The sequence below is a fragment of the Heptranchias perlo genome, chromosome 2 (genome assembly GCF_035084215.1).
Source record: "Heptranchias perlo isolate sHepPer1 chromosome 2, sHepPer1.hap1, whole genome shotgun sequence".
NCBI classification, from domain to species: domain Eukaryota; kingdom Metazoa; phylum Chordata; class Chondrichthyes; order Hexanchiformes; family Hexanchidae; genus Heptranchias; species Heptranchias perlo.
Genome location: NC_090326.1, coordinates 63860620 through 63880331, shown reverse-complemented (window position 1 = coordinate 63880331; position 19712 = coordinate 63860620). Strand labels below are relative to the sequence as shown.

Sequence of the window (19712 nt, the reverse complement as noted above, 5' to 3'; positions counted from 1 at the left end):
TACATGGGAACACAGACTAGGTTACACTACTCTCCTTAAGTTAAACACATGCATCATTACATGCAAGTAGCTGTATACAAGTAGGCAAAGTCAACAGCAGAAAAGTACAGATCAGAAGCTACTATTCAAGTAAACACTCTGATCAATGACAGTAGAAGAATGTCTCAAAAATTTCACTGACAGGTTGGAGGGGGAGCTGGCAAGCTAATTCTGGAAGGCCATTGCAGTTCTATGTTCAAAATAAAACTTGCTTTTAAAAGTACATTTTAAAGTATGGAATTACACAATTAATAAACACACACTTTCAACTACATTTTTCTACAACTTATTGGAACGAGGTCTTGATGACTAAATGATTATGACTGCTCAAAGAAAATTACACGATTGTGAAAGGAGTGGGCTTTATGGGTCAAATGGTCTGTTCCATCCCATGCTTTAGATATTTAATATAGCTCCACTTAGCTCCAAATAGGTCAGTTGAATAAAATGCCTTATCTGGTGTGGTACAGAGCCACATAAACCAGGAAAGTCGGTTTCAATTGCTATTCTGTGCTGAATTAACTGTTCTCAGGCAGAACCATGATGAAAGCATTATAATTGGCCTCAGCATCCTTGAGCTTTGGGAGGGAAACAACTACTTGCATTTATATAGCACCTTTAACATAGTAAAATGCTCCAAACACTCCTGCTTCACAGGAGTCATTATCAAACAAAATTTGACATCAAGCCCCAGGGATATTAGAATAGGTGACCAAAAGCTTGGTCAAACAGGTAGGTTTTAAGGAGTGCCTTAAAGGACGAGAGAGAGGTAGAGAGGTTTCGGGAGGGAATTCCAGAGCTTAGGGCCTAGGCAGCTGAAGGCACGGCCACCAATGATTGAGCAAAGAAAATCAGGGAAGCGCAAGAGGCCAGAATCGGAGAAGCACAAAAATTTTGGTGGAATGTAGAGCTAGAGAAGGTTACAGAGATAGGGAGGGACAAGGCCATGGAGGGATTTGAAAACAAGGATGAGAATTTTAAAATTAATGCGTTGCCGGACCGGGAGCTAATGCAGATCAATGACCACAGGGGTGATGGGCGAACGGAACTTGGTTCTAGATAGGATACAGGCAGTAAAGTTTTGGATGAGCTCAAGTTTACGGAGGGTGCAAGGTGGGAAGCTGGCCAGGAAAGCATTGAAATAATCGAGTCTAGAGGTAACAAAGGCATGGATGAAGGTTTCAGCAGATGAGCTGAGGCAGGGGTGGAGATGGGCGATGTTACGGAGTTGGAAGCTCAGCTCAGGGTAAAATGGGATGTCAAGGTTGCGAACAGTCTGGTTCAGCCTCACGGTAGTCAGGGAGAGGGATGGAGTTGGTGGCTAGGGAACGGAGTTTGTGGCGGGTCCAAAGACAATGGTTTCAAATCTTCCCGATATTTAAATGGGAGGAAATGTCCGACATCCAGTACTGGATGAGCAGAAAAGTAGCATGACAAATCAGAGGCAGTGGAGGGGTCAGGAGAGGTGGTGGTGGTGGTGACGTGTTTTTGGATGATGTCGCCAAGGGGCAGCATGCGGATGAGAAATTGGAGGGGGCCAAGGATATTCCTTGTGGGACTCCAAAAGGTATCTGTGTGGGAGTAGGAAGAGAATTCATTGAGGGTTCCTGTTTCAGATTGTGATCCAATGTTCATTTAAGTCCTTTAGGGAAGGGAAGATGTCACCCCTATCCAGTCTGACCTGCATGATGTAGCATAATTGGTTCGGTCATCAGATGTTGAAACTTAGTTGGATGTAAGGTTTTACAAGTTGGAATAAAATTTATCCGCAATCCCCAGCTAAGACATAGTATGAATGCAAACTGGGTAGCTGCCACCTTATGAAGTTTGTTCTAAAAGTTTTAAATTGCATGAAGATATCTTACAAATTTTAACCTTAGACCAAATATTTCTTAGCTTATTTTTATTTTTTGAGATTAAAATTCCTTACATCAATACTTTGATAGACACAAAATGTCTAAAATTAAAACAAATTCCACCAGATGAGTCTCTGGATTACCAAGAATTCTGTAAATTAGGAATGCCGTGTGCTTCTACACATTGCCGCTTTATAACACCCAGCATTTCAAAGTTTAGACAGGGGTGGCCAACGAGCGAATAGTGAACAGTATGAAGCTTCTGTTAAAGTAGTACTGTTTTTTTTTCCCTCCTTTCAATTTTGCTGTGATGCAGTTCTAGTCTCTCCCTTATAATTGGCTGTAGTGCAACTATTTTAGCCCCTCCGCTGTTGGGTGAACCAGTTCTGTCATAACCCACTGCTTGCGACTGCCATGCTCAATGCACTGAGCGTTGTTGAACAAGGAGTGAGGAATGTGACTGATCGGGCACCAGACAGAGGAGCCTGGAGCATTGTCGAGCGGTGAATAAAGTGGAGAGTCATAGATTCATAGAATGGGCCAGATGGCCTCCTTCTGTGCCGTAACCATCAAGCCTGCAGAGAGCCAGCGCAAGAGCAATCCAGCTAGTCCCACTCCCTCGCTCTTTCCCTGCAAATTTTTCTCCTTAGGTACCTATCTAATTTCTTTCTAAAAGCCACAATTGACCCTGCTTCCACCCCCTTTCAGGCAGTGCATTCCAGATCCTAACCACTCGCTGCATAAAAAAGCTTTTTCTCATGTCGCCTTTGGCTCTTTTGCCAATCACCTTAAATCTGTGTCCTCTGGTTCGTGACCCTTCCGCCAATGTCAACAGTTTTTCTTCATTTACTTTGTCTAGACCCTTCATGATTTTGAACACCTCTATCAAATCTCCTCTCAACCTTCTCTGCTCTAAGGAGAACAATCCGAGCTTTTCCACTCTATGTAACTGAGGTCCCTCATCGCTGGAACCATTATAGTAAATCTTTTTTGCACCCTCTAAGGCCTTCACATCCTTCCTAAAGTGCGGTGCCCAGAATTGGACAATACTACAGTTGCGGCCGATCCAGTGTTTTATAAAGGTTCAACATAACATCCTCGCTTTTGTACTCTATGCCTCTATTTATAAAGCCCAGGATCCCGAATGCTTTTTTAACCACTTTCTCAACCTGCCCTGCCACCTTCAACAATTTGCGCACATATACCCCCAGGCCTCTCTGTTCCTGAACCCTTTTTAGAATTCTACCATTTAGTTTATATTGCCTCTCCTCATTCTTTTCCTGCCAAACTATATCACCTCGCACTTCTCTGCGTTAAATTTCATCTGCCACGTGTCCGCCCATTCCACCAGCCTATCTATGTTCTCTTGAAGGCTATCACTATCTACTCACTGCTCATTACACTTCCATCTGCAAATTTTGAAATTGTGCCCTTACACCCAAGTCCAAGTCATTCATATATATGTCAAGAAAGTCAAACATGGTCACTTTATTGCTAGGATGTGAAGAGGTCAAGATGATTTTAGGCTTCGAAAATATCTGAGAAAAAGAATGGTGTTTCCTTACAGAACTGCTCATGTTATTTAAGTTGTTTTAAGTGTTGATAATGGATGTTGGGGGGTTTCAACCTCATAACACATTAATCTACTGACTTAGTCATTCAAAATCAGGGACACTCGACAATATACAGTTCTGAATCTTTGAGATGTTAATTGTTCTGCTTTATTGAATTTCTGTTGAGAAATAAAATGAGACTGGCTGTAGAATAAATATTTAGCAAAATTCACAGAATAGTCCTCCTTGGAATAGAGGAGAGAAATGGCAACAGGAAACGGAGTGAAGTTGCACAGGACGTGGCACACGACTGCTTTAAATGTTGGAGTCTCCAGAGCTGACGGCAGCGGATGCTCACTTTTAAGCATCGCTCTTCCAGAGCCCAAACTGTAATGTACAAGGGCCTGAAAATTAGTGTTTTATTTTACTAGCTCATGCTCTGAATGATTGGCCACCCCTGGTTTAGATGTTTGCAAATGTGACAGCAAGACCTGCTTATTTTGAAAGCTGAAAAGGGAGATTCAAGTACTCAAAGGACAACAGCTTTCTCACCTGAGTATTTGAAGCCACTATCAATGCACTGGTTATGTTTGGCTGTGGTTTCCCACTTGGGATGGGCAGTGTAGGTGCTAAAGTTGCCATCAAAGGAGCTAATGCTGGAATGCCAAAGTGGTGAAGGTTTGGAGTTGTGCATGGTGTAGAATCAGAATCCTGTCAAAAGCACCATTAAAAATACTTTCACAGTGCTATTGTAACCAATTATTTCAATATATTAGTATTTTAATACAAATTTGTTCCAACAAGATCAGATTTAAATCACGAATCAATAGATGTGCAATTAATGACCCATTATTCTAAACAATTCATACGTTGTGAATACTAAACTGTATTTTAGCAGCAATTTTGAATACAATATTCAGCACAAGCCCCATTATTAACAAATATAGTTTAGTTGGAAGACTGTACTTACTATATCACTTCCAGACAGTGATGAAGCTGATGAAGAGGAGGCAGAGGAAAGCTGCTGTGGGCTGGACAGAGACATAGGCGATGCTTGGCTGTAGGGAGATTCAGAATCTCTGCTTTGTTGCTGTTCTCTGGTAACGTTACCAGTCTTATCCACTGGTTCAATCATAACACCATTATCTGATTAGAAGGAAAAAAAAGATGACCATATAGAAATATGTTAGACCAGCAGTAGCTTAGAAAATGCTCCAAGTAGATGTTTGTATTTGAATCAAGTTTTCCTTCACACAAAGGTGGGCAATCATCCCACACCAGTAAGTCAGAAAGGGAGTGATGCCCCAATACCAACTTGACTTGACTATGTATATAGGCATTACAGTGCCTTGCAATAATGATTTTACACCAGAAGACAAAGTTGGCAGCAAAGCGCAGTACCTCAAAATGATAGAATATAGCTTTAATCCTATTACTGTGCAAGATTAAACCTCAGTTAAGCATCTGTGAGGAAGAAGGAGAAAACACAAAGCTCTGAAGTTGCATTTCTTTGTTAATCTAGCTCAACTGTGAATAGGAAGTTTCTGGCAGAATGTTAAAAAATGAAGCCCTTGGAAAATTCTCCCCTTTTCCACCTACTATGCTTTTATTATTTTGGTGACTTTTTTTAATGCACATCAAGGCAAGGCAAGGAGTATTTATCCACTTTAGGCACCCAGTGCTAATATGTAGCATAGCCAGTTGCAGAATAGAGATCCCTCTGTCATGAAGTGGATGCTCTAGAAAGACTTAAGTTTACCAGGGATATGGGTCAGACAATTTTGTTGGCTTCCTCCAAAGGAAGCCCTCACTAACTGACTATCTAACGGGCATATGGTACATGAACTAACCCAAAAAATAGTATCAGTATTAGATTCTTACTATCAGATGAATTTCTTGCATCTGATTAGAAAGAAATTGCTGCCCATCTGTGAAGCACATCCCTCTTTCAGACATACTATGTGTATCATGGAAGATGGTAATTTTTGACATATTACTTGACAATGTGGGCACACAGCCTTGCTTTCCTACTCTCAGTCCAAATCATAATCCTCTACAGATCAAGTCGATGGACCACCTCTCCCAGGCCACTGTCAATTCTGCTGTAAGACAGTGACCTGGTAATCACTTTGCTATTCTTCCTTCCTCCCTCGTGTAAAAATGCACAGCAATATTCTGCACACTACAGCTGTAGTTGGAAACTCAAAGAATGGGAGTTGAAACTTGCATCCAACCATTCAGTGGTGCAGCATCATTGCCACCCAGAGTCATATCAAAACGTGCAAACACTGTTTTACAATTTTTTAGGTCCCTGATTGAGACAGCCATAAAAATAATCCCCTTTTCTCACGGGGCTATTTTCCATTGAGTGGGAAAGCAATGGGCAGTCAAATCAAAAAAAAGTTAAAAGTCCCACTGGACTGGACATAATCTTTTGAAGTGGACAGAATATACTTAAATGTCATTCATCCAAGCATCTGATGGGAATTTTCACATTGAAATCGTTAAAAGGATTATTCTACTGATCTTACTAGTGGTGCAAGAATGGCCAAGCCAGTCTTCAGAGGAATGATAGGGAGGACTTGCCTCAAAAATTAAAATGTATCAGGATGATTATGTACATTTTATTATAACCAATGCAATACATTTAACTACAACTAGAGGTCTCTTATCCCCCTTTTAACTGACATGTCTGCCTGGTTACAGGGAGTATATAGTCCCAGGTATTTTCAGTCCTCCTGTAATAGGAACTATTGAAGACCTAGAAGAAACTATTTACTGGCAACGACTTCTACTGCTGGTTTTGACCAAAACAGTTAATTTAATCTGGTGTTACAACTCCCCTAGGAAGGAAAACAGCGTCACCTGGTCACCAGCCATTAAAATCAACTTCCTCTGTACACTTTAGCGTCACTGGACTTTTATCCAAGCCTACAAAACCCCACCTTCCACTAACTTCTAACCAAATCTAAGCATCTACTCTCTTTGCCTCTGCTGAGTGAAAAGAGGTGAGAGAAAGAGAAGTCGGAGTGAGCATGCAGAGACAGCAAATGCAACAATTGTATGGCAAGAGCACAACAGCAAGACATCGAGCTCAAAAGAGTGACAAGAGAGCGCGAGCATGTGAGATACAGAAGCACAAGAGTGAGCATGAGAGCGTGCACAGCACAAAAAAGTGTGAAAGAGCGAGAAAGCAAGCAAGCGAAACCAGCATGAGAGCCAAAGAGGAAAGACAGAATCACTCAAGCGTGATCTTGACCACATCAAACATCCACTTTTTAGCAGGGTTACTAGATGGCAAGTTCAAAGAAGAACCAATTTGATTTCCCCAATCCCCATCTCTTGCCCAGAGACACCGAGGCCAATGGAAGGCCGAATTTACTGAGGGTGGAGGATGAGACCCCGGCCACAAGAACATTGGAATTGTCGAGGCTGGAGGTGACAAAGGCATGGATAGGAGTTTTGGCAGAAGGTAAGCAGAGACAGGAGTAGAGACAGATGAAGTTAACGAGGTGGAAGTAGACAGTCTGTATGGTTGAAAGCTCAATCGGGGCCAAACAGAATGCTGAGTCTTGTAGAACCATAGAGTGGCTAGAGAGGGGATGGAAATGGTGGCGAGGGGATGGAAATGGTGGCACGGGTATGGAGTTTGTGGCAGTGGCTGAAGACGATGGTTTTTGGTCTTCCCAGTGTTTAACTGGAAGAAATTATGGTTCATCCAGGTATGCGTGTTAGTCAAGTAGTCTGACAACACAGAGGCAGTGGAAGGGTCAAAAGAGGTAGTGGAGAGGTAGAGCTGGGTGTCAAGGTACATTTGGAAGCTGACCCCATGACTTTGGATGATGTTGCCAAGGGGCAGCACGGATGAGGAACAGAAGGTGGCCAAGAGAGATCCTTTGTGGACTCGGAAGGTAATGGGAGGAAGAAATGAAGCCATTTCTGGACATGCTCTGGGTACGATTGGATAGGCAAGAGTGAAACCAAATGAGAGAAGTCTCACTGAGCTGGACAACAGAGGAAAGTCATTGAGAAGGATGGTGGAGTCGACCATGTCAAAGACTGAAGTGTGCTCTAGAAAGACAAGGATGTATCAATCATAGAAAATGTAATTTGTACTTCAATTAGGGCCGTTTCAGTGCTGCAGCGGGGGAGGATGGGGTGGAGAAATCTGATTGGAGAGATCCAAACTTGGTGTTGGAAAGACTAGAACTGATTTGGGAGGCAACACATTCAAGAACTTTGGAAAGGAAATGGAAGTTGGCGATGGGGCAATAGTTTGCAAGGAAAGAGGGGTCAAGGGTGTGTGTTTTTGAAGTGGGGGGTGATGATGGCAGTTTTGTATGGTGGGGAACAGTATCCGACGAAAGGAACCATTTGCAATGTCAGCAAACAATGTTGGCCAAGAAGGAAAGTCAGATGGTCAGTAGTTTAGTGGAATAGGGTCAGGAGAGCAAGAAGTGGGTCTCATGGACAAGATGAATTTGGAAAGGGCACAAAGGGAGATAGGAACAAATTCGAAGCAAGATGTGGGTTCAGGGCTAGGGTTGAAGGGAGCCTTGGGAGAGATTTGGTTTGGTGAGCAAGGTGAAAGGGGGGATGCCACAGAACAGATGGTTTCAAACTTAGTGACAAAGTCGTCCATGAGCTCCTTGATCTTGGTGGTGAGGATAGAGGCGATAGGGGTTTAATTAAATGGTTGGTAGTTGAAGAAAAGTTTACGGGTAATCAAATTAAAAATTCTTTATCAAGATTATAGCACCACCAAAGGTTCAATTGGATCAGAGTAATGAGCTGTAGCACAAGATGCAAGAACTCCAGCTGGTGGGACAGCCCTCTTCCTGCTCCATTACCTCTGGAGCCCACAAGGATCAATCCTTGGCCCCTCCTATTTTTCATCAACATGTTGCCCCTTGGCAACATCATCCGAAAACATAATACCAAGTTCCACATGTACGCTGATGACATCCAGCTCTACCTCACCATCATCTTTCCTTGATCCCGCCACTGCCTGATTTGTTACGCTGCTTGTCCGACATCCAGTACTGGATGAGCGGAAATTTCCTCTAATTAAACGTTGTGAAGACAGAAACCATTGTTTTCGATCCCCGTCACAAACTCTGTTCCCTAGCCACTGATTCCATCCCTCTCCCTGGCCATTGTTTTGAGGCTGAACCAGACTGTTCGGAGCCATAGCGTCGTATTTGATGCTGAGCTGAGCTTCCAATCCCAAGGCACCTTCTTCCACCTGCATAACATCGCCTACCTCAGCTCATCTGCTGCCGAGACCTTCATCCATGCCTTTGTTATCTCTAGACTCGACTATACGCATGCTCTCCTGGTTGGTCTCCCACCTGGCACCCTTCATAAACTTGAACTTATCCAAAACTCTGCTGCCCATATCACAACTTGCACTAAGTCCTGTTCATCTATCACCCGTGCTTGCTGATCTACATTGGCTCCCGTGCTGGTCTCGATTTTAAAATTCTCATCCTTATTTTCAAAGCCCTAAAACCTCAGATCTCTGCGCTACACCAATTCTGACCTCTTGCATATCCTCAATTTTCTTCGCTCCACCACTGGCGGCCGTGCCTTCAGCTACCTCGGCCGTACGCTGTGGTATTCCCTCCCTAAACCTCTCCACCGCGCTCTCCTCCTTTAAAGTGCTCCTACCTCTTTGTCCAAGCTTTTGGACACCTGTACTAAAATCTTCTTATGCGGCTCGGTGTCAAATTTTGTTTGATAACGCTCCGGTGAAGTACATTGGGACGTTTTACTACCTTAAAAGGGCTATATAAATGCAAGTCATTGGGCCATGTATTTGGGAGAGTATGTGTGGGGAGGGGCAAAGAATTTGGAACACTATTATTTAGGATGGGAGGTTGGGGGGCAGGGAAGGGAAAATATACCATGAACTAGGTGAACTTAAGCTCCATGCATCTGTACTTTTGGGCAACCAGACCTAACACTTATAAGTGATGGATGCATAAAGTCCAAAGTAGCACTGGGAAAACTAAACTGGATTTGCCACTATTACTATAAACTAAAAGGTAGAGAGTGGTGGTGGGAGGTTTGAGCAATTCCAATATAAAAGGGAGGGAGACACATTGGTTTCCCTTTCAGACCAAGTATTAGAGCCATTGAGAAAAAGCCAAATATTCTCTACACTAACAACAATCCCATATCAAAGGAACTAAAATCAAGTGAATAAGGAAAGCAGATTATTGAATAACCCCCTCAGATACGTAAAACTTAAAACTTCTGTGCATCTTGAAATTGAATAATAAATGCTCTTTATATGTTTAAAGCAGCCTGGTGAATTGGAGGAGAGCAGCAGAGATTCAAGAAGTTAGAATCAGGTTTTTGAATTTTTAAAAAAATTTGTTCATGGGATGTGGACGTCACTGTCAAGGTCAGCATTTATTGCCCATCCCTAAATGCCCTTGAGAAGGTGATGGTAAGCCGCCTTCTTGAACCACTGCTGTCCGTGTGGTGAACGTTCTCCCACAGTGCTGTTAGGTAGGGAGTTCCAGGATTTTGACCCAGCGATGATGAAGGAACGGCGATATATTTCCAAGTCGGGATGGTGTGTGGCTTGGAGGGGATCCATCCTGTGGATAGTACACACTGCAGCCACTGTGCGCTGGTGGTGAAGGGAGTGAATGTTTAGGGTGGTGGATGGGGTGCCAATCAAGCAGGCTGCTTTGTCCTGGACGGTGTCGAGCTTCGAGTGTTGTTGGAGCTGCACTCATTCAGGCAAGTGGAGAGTATTCCATCACACTCCTGACTTGTGCCTTGGAGATGGTGGAAAGGCTTTGGGGAATCAGGAGGTGAGTCACTTGCTGCAGAATACCTAGCCTCTGACCTGCTCTTGTAGCCACACTATTTATGTGGCTGGTCCAGTTAAGTTTCTGGTCAATGGTGACCCCCAGGATGTTGATGGTGGGGGATTCGGCGATGGTAATGTCGTTGAACGTCAAGGGGAACTGGTTAGATTTTCTCTTGTTGGAGATGGTCATTGCCTGGCGCGAATGTTACTCACCACTTATCAGCCCAAGCCTGGATGTTGTCCAGGCCTTTCCTGCATGCGGGCATGGACTGCTTCATTATCTGAGGGGTTGCGAATGGAACTGAACACTGTGCAATCATCAGCGAACATCCCCATTTCTGACCTTATGATGGAGGGAAGGTCATTGATGAAGCAGCTGAAGATGGTTGGGCCTGGGGCACTGCCCTGAGGAACTCCTGCAGCAATGTCCTGGGGCTGAATAATTGGCCTCCAACAACCACTACCTTCTTCCAGCCACTGGAGAGTTTACCCCGATTCCCACTGACTTCAATTTTACTAGGGCTCCTTGGAGCTACACTTGGTCAAATGCTGCCTTGATGTCAAGGGCAGTCACTCTCACCTCACTTCTGGAATTCAGCTCTTTTGTCCATGTTTGGACCAAGGCTGTAATGAGGTCTGGCGCCGAGTGGTCCTGGGGGAACCCAAACTGAGGATCGGTGAGCTAGTTTAATGTCTAGTTTACTGGTTCCACATTACCTCTGCAGAGTAGAAAATTAAGTATTACAAAGTAATTTTTTCCTGTAATATTTTACAGCATTGTGCATATTTGTTTCCTAAATCACACACAAGTCACTTCCACAAGATTCTATGGAAAAAGTTCAGGACTATAGCTTGCTGTGGATTACATTTCAGCATGTTAATCTCAATGCGCTAGCTTTCAGTTCCCAAAATAGCAGAAATTAAAAGCCAGCCGCCAAAAGCAAAAGGTGGAAGTGCTTATAGAAAACACTAGGTTAAGTGGATGAGGCTGTAGGTATTTAAAATAAAAAATGATTTACATCACTATTAAATGCAGTAATAAAAGCAAAACTAATTGCAGCAAGGCAGACTGACAGCCCAGTGTAGCCAAAGTTCGTGCAGGGAGAGGAGAAAGAAGTACTTTGTCAGTTATCCGGTCAGAAAAGCAAAAGGCTCAGTAGTAGGTTTACCTGATCATGAGGTTGCAAAAGATTGCGATTTATACTTTGGTCGATTTAGCTTCAGCACATGAAAGCATTACTAACCAGAATCAGGTAATCCAAGGATCTTCCCCGCACCCCATTTCTTCCTGATCCACTCCCTGTAATCTATTACCTCTTGCGTCACTTTGATTATTCGTCCAAGAGTGCTGAAACAAAATAAATTATATTTAAATTACAGACAATGGAAATCCTTCATTATTAAACCGAGTGTTGCAATATCCTACCTCTCAGAATCTCTGTTTGGATAAGATCTTGCCAGCGGTGACACAGCATGGCTAAGGACAATGTATGCATAATCGAAGACCTGTTTGACTTGCATGGCTCCATATGAACTCCTCCCCACATCATTTCCTATTAGGAGACAATACAATTCAACACTCTTTGCTAAGCCAATCTTCAGTTCTTAACACTAAACAAAACTTTTGATCACAAAACTTTTGACAGCACCAATGAGTTTAAACCAATCTTTATAATTGTGGATAACGTTGATAGTTTCAGGGTCAATTAGACATTCTTAAATTCTGCAAATACTGGCATTTGAACAACAATCTTCCCAATTCCAAAATTTATTTCACAACCTCCATTCTAATTGTGAATGGGTTCATCAAATCACAGTTGCATGTTCCCCAACGATATAACAGTCACAAGACAGGATAGGTTTACAAATGACCTCACAGGGTGAAGAAAGGAGGAAGCATACTGTTACTAAATAATTTGAGTGTATCATCAGGAGGATTGAGCGATACTTGAGCATGGAAAAATCTCCCATCAGTACTTCTGAAAACAGCAACTTAGTTATCTTTACCAACGAGCATGGCCTTCCTTGTACTTTGAAAGGTCATTTCCCACATACAAGATATAACTATCATCCCACGGGGGAAAAAAATAATCAAAGGAAACTCGCCCTTTAAAGAAATTTGCACCCCGCAGGCAGATAATCGTTCCTCAATTTGGTGTATAGAAATGCCTCGTTCTGAACCATTCCCTTTTTTGAATGGGCAAGGCAGTGTCAAGATCAATAAAATGCAATGGGGAGAAATTGGTATGGGTTACACCCAAGTTATTCAAAAAAAAATTGCATTTATATCGTGCCTTTAACATCCCAAGGTGCTTCACAACAGTGATCAAACAAAATTTAACACCGAGCAACATGAGATATTAGGACAGGTGACCAAAAGCTTGGTCAAAGATGTAGGTTTTAAGGAGCAACTTAAAAGGAGGAGGTAGAAAGGCAGAGGGGTTTCGGGAAGAAATTCTAGAGCTCAGGGCCTAGGCAGCTTAAGGCACGGCTGCCAATGGTGGAGCGATTAAAATTGGGGATGCGCAAGAGGCTGGAATTGGTAGGTTGTAGGGCTGGAGAAGGTTAGAGAGCGAGAAAGAGAGACACACACACACACACACACACACACACACACACGGGAGGGGCAAGGCCATGGAGGGGTTTGAAAACAAGGATGAGAATTTTAAAATCAAAGCATTCCCGGACCGGAAGCCAATGTAAGTCAGCAAACACAGGGGTGATGGGAGGACAGGACTTGGTGCGAATTAGGATACAGGCAGCAGAGTTTTGGATGAGCTCAAGTTTATGGATGGTGGAAGATGGGAGGCCAGCCAGGAGAGCATTGGAACAGTCAAGTTTAGAGGTAACAAAAGGCATAGATAAGGGTTTCAGCAGATGAGCTGCGGCAGGGGCGGAGACGGGCGTTGTTACGGAGGTTGAAATAGGCAATCTTGGCGATGTAGTGGATATGTGGTTGGAAGCTCATCTCCGGGTCAAATAGGATGCCAGGGTTGCATAAAACCTACCAATTTCAGGGCGCTGTTCCCTATTCATTTCTGAAGTGGGCCGAACGCGAAATTGTGCATCAGGCGGTAGGTACTTAGACGTCTGTCTGAAACAGACATATGCTAATCAGGGGCCTACGCCTGTTTTAGCACCTCTGTCTGAAATTGGTCAAAACCTTGGTGCAGTGTTCGACTAGTTCTTCCGGTCTACAGCAGCTAATTAGCGCGCCTTAAAAGGGAACACTGGAGGCTGCCGAAGAAAAGGCATGTAAAAACTTTGCTTCTCCCCCCCCACCCCCAAACTTACCTTAACGCGGTCCCAGGAGATAAAGTGTTCCTCCTGGCTCCACAACGATACTGTGGATCGCTGCCGTTCCATACTTGCCCCCACCCCTCGCCTCCCCATCAGGACCTACCTGTTGGACGATTTTGCACTCAACTCATCTAGCAAGCTGCATTGGCATGCCAAAATGGCACCTGCAGCTTGCTGGTTTCATAGTAATGAGGCCAGAGGACCAATTTTAGACAATCCTCGGGCCGACTTTCAGGTGTACATTGTAGTCACATCGCCTATTTTCCGGCTACAGTCGTGTGCTAACCAATTTCGCCCCCATTATAGAAAACTGGAGTGCAGTTCCATGCCACAACAGGTCAGAAAGAGAACCAATCAGCAGGCTAAAAGGGAGCTTGCACTTAGAGGCAAAATTTGTTCCAAAGAGTAAGATTAAACCCAAGTTAAGTAATGGCGGCTTACCTACCATAGGCAGTCATCTTATTTCTTTTAGAAAAAGTTCATTCTCCAGAAAAATAATAATTGCTGTTTGACAAAAAATGCTGGGGGGGGGGGCGCGAAAGAAAAAGAGAAATCATGTGACTGTTATTTTAAGAAAATTTGCACAGCACAGGTAATCAACCCTCACATAAAAGATCCCATGGCATTATTCAAAGGGCGGATGAGTTCCCCTGGTGTCCTGGCCAATATTCATCCCTCAACCGCCAAAAAACAATTAACTGATCATTTATCTCTTGGCTGTTTATGGGACCTTGTTCTGTGAAAATTGGCTAGCATGTTGACCTCCAAAATGACAGCGACCACACTTCAAAAATGATTTACTGGTTGAGTGTTGCTTTGGGACATCCCGAGGATGTGAAAGACGCTTTATAAATATGATTTCTCTCTTTCCCAGGCCAAAATAAGGTTATTGAAATAATTGATCATGACAGGAGAAAAAGATTACAGAAACCACTTCTCCATACCTTCCCCCCTCCCCCCAGAAAGCATTGCCCTGTAGCTGTCTCTTGTTCTTGAATGTAGTCATGTGGTTCATTCATTGATAGCACCATTTCCTGACCATCTTTATTTTAAACATGGTTAAAAAGTATATCAAGCAGTATAATAGTGCAGCCAACTAGCACTGTTCTACGGCATACTTATAGATTGGGGAATGCAGCAGGGAGGGGAAGAACAAATTGACTCAGTATTGCAAGGCATACAAACAAAAATGCATTTTTAAATCAATTTGAAAAATTACCTGGAACCAGAGGATCTTCAATACATAACATAGATGGTCTATACCCATTGGTCATGTTCTTCATGATTTCATCTTTGGCAACGTAAGCACCTCCACTTCTTATCCTAATACCAGTTTTCATGTAATTAAAATGTCTCCCATAAAGTTCAAAGAATTCTACCAGAAGAACTCCAAGATTTACACTAGGTCTTCTGGCATCAATCCTCGGATGCAACTGCAATATTCAAGAGATTCAGGGTTTAGTTTGAAGACATTAATCTTTTACAAAAAAGTAAATTCACCAGTTTTCATACGTTGCGTATTGTAGACACAAGAAAAGACAGCTTTAACTCACAACCTTATTTTGAAGTATAGTTAATGAGCTTTTACCTGTAGGAAACTAATAGCCATCAAAATGAGGCTGTAAGAACTAATTCCTCCAGTAAAGACTTCATTCAAATCCCTCTGAAGAAGAAATTGTTTTAAGACCAGTATTAAGTAAGGCAACACTGGGTAACCCTGTGAAGAAAAACAAACACATTAACTCTCAATTTCAGACAAAAATTGCTGGAGAATAAAAATGAAACATTAAAAGCAACCTGGATCAGAATATAAAATTGATTTATAGTGCCATGAAATCCTCCTCAGATTACTGACATTTGACTTGTGGAGAGTAAAACTTGAGAAAGAACAGTGTGAACTCTCAGTAACAAAATGTTTGTTACCTTTGATGGTAGAGCCCTACAATAGATGGTGTCCACAAAGTAGCTCGGAAAGCATTCGAAAGAAGGTTGAAGGGAATGGACTTGGGTCAATAAAACAGTGGAGTAATTGCATCAACAATGGCTTAACGGTCAACAAAGGCACTGAAAAGAACAAAAACTGGGCCACACAAAGTACTTTTGCAAAATGCACACATCACCATCACAGCAGATGAAGTTTTGGAAACAGGGCTGCACTGAGGAACAGGAGTAGGCCATTCAGCCCCTTGCGCCTGTTCTGCCATTTGATAAGATCATGGCTGATCTGTGATCTAACTCCAGAGACCTGCCTTTGGCCCATATCCCTTAATGGAAAATCCGCATCGGAGCAATGGGAGTCTTTCAGAAGGGAGATTGAGACCACACAATGGCAACATGTTCCCGTAAAGGTCAAGGGTGGTTCCAAGAACTCCAGGGAACCTTGGATGTCAGGGGATATACGAGAATGGATTAGGAAAAAAAGGAGGGCTTTTGGCAGATACAAAAGGCTAAAGACGGAGGAAGCCCTAGAGGAGTACAAAAAGTGCAGGGGGATACTTAAAAAAGAAATTAGGAGATCAAGGAGGGGCCATGAAATAACACTGGCGAGCAAAATAAAGGAAAATCCTAAGATGTTTTATAAGTATATTAAGGGTAAGAGGATGACTAGGGAGAAAATAGGGCCCATTAGGGACAAAAATGGCAATCTGTGTGTGGAGCCGGCAGATGTAGGAGGGGTTCTAAATGAATTTTTTGCATCTGTTTTCACTATGGAGAAGGACGATGTAGAAATAGAAATATGGCAGGGGGACTGTGATATACTCGAACATATTAACATCGAGCGGGAGGAGGTATTGGCGGTTTTAGCAGGCCTAAAAATGGATAAATCCCCAGGCCCGGACGAAATGTATCCCAGGCTACTGTGTGAGGCAAAGGAGGAGATTGCGGGGGCTTTGACACATATATTCAGAACCTCTCTGGCCACAGGGGATGTGCCAGAGGACTGGAGAACCGCTAATGTAATACCATTATTCAAGAAGGGGAGTAGGGAAAAACCGGGGAACTACAGACCAGTGAGCCTAACATCAGTGGTAGGAAAATTATTGGAAAAAATTCTGAAGGACAAAATTAGTCTCCACTTGGAGAAGCAAGGATTAATCAGGGATAGTCAACATGGCTTTGTCAAGGGAAGATCATGTCTGACTAATTTGATTGAATTTTTTGAGGGGGTGACTAGGCGTGTGGATGAGGGTAACGCAGTGGATGTCGTATACATGGATTTCAGTAAGGCCTTCGATAAAGTCCCCCACAGGAGACTGGTCAAGAAGGTACGAGCCCATGGAATCCAGGGTGCCTTGGCACTTTGGATACAAAACTGGCTTAGTGGCAGAAGGCAGAGGGTGATGGTCGAAGGTTGTTTTTGTGACTGGAAGCCTGTGGCCAGTGGGGTACCACAGGGATCGGTGCTGGGTCCCTTGCTGTTTGTGGTCTACATTAATGACTTGGATATGAATGTAAAAGGTATGATCAGTAAGTTCGCTGATGATACAAAGATTGGTAGGGTGGTAAATAGCGAGGAGGATAGCCTCAGTCTGCAGGACGATATAGATGGGTTGGTCAGATGGGCGGAACAGTGGCAAATGGAATTTAACCCGGAAAAGTGCGAGGTGATGCACTTTGGAGGGACTAACAAGGCAAGGGAATACACAATGAATGGGAGGACCCTAGGCAAGACAAAGGGTCAGAGGGATCTTGGTGTGCAAGTTCACAGATCCCTGAAGGCGGCGGAACAGGTAGATAAGGTGGTAAAGAAGGCATATGGGATACTTGCCTTTATTAGCCGAGGCATAGAATATAAGAGCAAGGAGGTTATGATGGAGCTGTATAAAACACTGGTTAGGCCACAGCTGGAGTACTGTGTGCAGTTCTGGTCGCCACACTACAGGAAGGATGTGATCGCTTTGGAGAGGGTGCAGAGGAGATTCACCAGGATGTTACCAGGGCTGGAGCGCTTCAGCTATGAAGAGAGACTGGGAAGATTGGGTTTGTTTTCCTTGGAGCAGAGGAGGCTGAGGGGGGACATGATTGAGGTGTACAAAATTATGAGGGGCACAGATAGGATGGATACTCAGGAGCTTTTTCCCTTCGTTGAGGGTTCTATAACAAGGGGACATAGATTAAAGGTAAAAGGCATATGGAGAAGCAAGGATTAATCAGGGATAGTCAACATGGCTTTGTCAAGGGAAGATCATGTCTGACTAATTTGATTGAATTAGAGGGGATTTGAGAAAGAACTTTTTCACCCAGAGGGTGGTTGGAGTCTGGAACTCACTGCCTGAAAGGGTTGTGGAGGCAGGAACCCTCACAACATTCAAGAAGCATTTGGATGAGCACTTGAAATGCCATAGCATACAAGGCTACGGACCAAATGCTGGAATATGGGATTAGAATAGACAGGGCTGATGGCCGGCGTGGACACGATGGGCCGAAGGGCCTCTATCCGTGCTGTATGACTCTATGACTCTATGACCTTTGGTTGCCAAAAAGCCATCTATCTTAGATTTAAATTTAGCAATTGAGCTAGTATCAATTGCCGTTTGCGGAGGAGAGTTCCAAACTTCTACCACCCTTTGTGTGTAGAAATGTTTTCTAATCTCACTCCTGAAAGGTCTGGCTCTAATTTTTAGACTGTGCCCCCTACTCCTAGAATCCCCAAACAGCAGAAATAGTTTCTATCTACCTTATCTGTTCCCCTTAATATCTTATAAACTTCGATCAGATCACCCCTTAACCTTCAAAACTCTAGAGGATACAACCCCAATTTGTGTAATCTCTCCTCATAACTTAACCCTTGAAGTCCAGGTATCATTGTAGTAAACCTACGCTGCACTCCCTCCAAGGCCAATACGTCCTTCCGAAGGTGCGGTGCCCAGAACTGCTCACAGTACTCCAGGCGCGGTCTAACCAGGGTTTTGTATAGCTGCAGCATAACTTCTGCCCCCTTGTACTCTAGTCCTCTAGATATAAAGGCCAGCATTCCATTAGCCTTATTGATTATTTTCTGCACCTGTTCAAGGCACTTCAATGATCTATGTACCTGAACCCCGAAGTCCCTTTGGACATCCACTGTTTTTAACTTTTTACCATTTAGAAAGTACCCTGTTCTATCCTTTTTTGATCCGAAGTGGATGACCTCACATTTGTCTACATTAAATTCCATTTGCCAGTTTTGCCCATTCACCTAATCTATCAATATCCCTTTGTAATTTTATGTTTTCATCTACACTGCTTACAATGTCACCAATCTTTGTGTCATCGACAAACTAAGATACGAGACTTTCTATGCCTTCATCTAAGTCGTTAATAAATATTGTGAATAATTGAGGCCCCAAGACACATCCCTGCGGGACTCCACGAGTCACACCCTGCCAATGGCAGTGTCCTAGGCCCAACCATCTTCAGCTGCTTCATCAATGACCTTCCCTCCATCATAAGGTCAGAAATGGGGATGTTCGCTGATGATTGCACCGTGTTCAGTTCCATTCGCAGATAATGAAGCAGTCCGAGCCCGCATGCAGCAAGACCTGGACAACATCCAGGCTTGGGCTCATAAGTGGCAAGTAACATTCGCGCCAGATAAGTGCCTGGCAATGACCATCTCCAACAAGAGAGCATCGAACCACCTCCCCTTGACATTCAACGGCATTACCATCGCCGAATCCCCCACCATCAACATCCTGGGGGTCACCATTGACCAGAAACTGAACTGAACCAGCCATAGGTTCAGGTGAGTATTTCTACTTTTATACAGCAACTAAAATAAAAAGAAAGGTAAGGTCTGCAGGTCCGATAGCAAGTAGCGTTTTTTTTTTAGTGAATCAAGGTCCCTAGTGGAGTTAACATTCTCTAAATTAAGAACAATTTAAAGGAGTAAACTCCTTAAAGGGAGTGGTAAGTAGTTTTTCTTTCCTTTTTTATTCTCTTGACATTGTAGTTGTTGTTAAGCTAACTTAAGGGTTAAGTCATGGCAGGAGATCCCAGGGCCGTGTCATGTTCCTCTTGTGGGATGTGGGAATTCAGGGATCCTTCCTGTGTCCCTGATTCCTTCACCTGTGGGAAGTGTGTCCAGCTGCAGCTACTGTTTGACCACTTGACGGCTCTGGAGCTGCGGATGGACTCACTTTGGAGCATCTGCGATGC

At 43.5% G+C, this 19712-nt stretch overlaps 1 protein-coding gene across 5 annotated transcripts in view; it reads right to left on the bottom strand.

Moving 5' to 3' along the window:
- tent4a (terminal nucleotidyltransferase 4A) overlaps nt 1–19712 on the bottom strand; it is an 89074-nt gene that overhangs the window by 9257 nt on the left and 60105 nt on the right. For 3 of the 5 annotated variants that reach the window (XM_068001914.1, XM_068001915.1, XM_068001916.1), the window contains exons 6-11: nt 15163–15291; nt 14794–15007; nt 11701–11827; nt 11519–11622; nt 4419–4594; nt 4001–4159 (exon numbers count right to left, since the gene is read on the bottom strand). In XM_068001914.1, coding sequence (XP_067858015.1) covers nt 4001–4159; nt 4419–4594; nt 11519–11622; nt 11701–11827; nt 14794–15007; nt 15163–15291 — 909 coding nt within the window. The remainder of the gene's footprint in view (nt 1–4000; nt 4160–4418; nt 4595–11518; nt 11623–11700; nt 11828–14793; nt 15008–15162; nt 15292–19712) is intronic. The other 2 variants (XM_068001918.1, XM_068001919.1) reach the window with 1 other exon arrangement.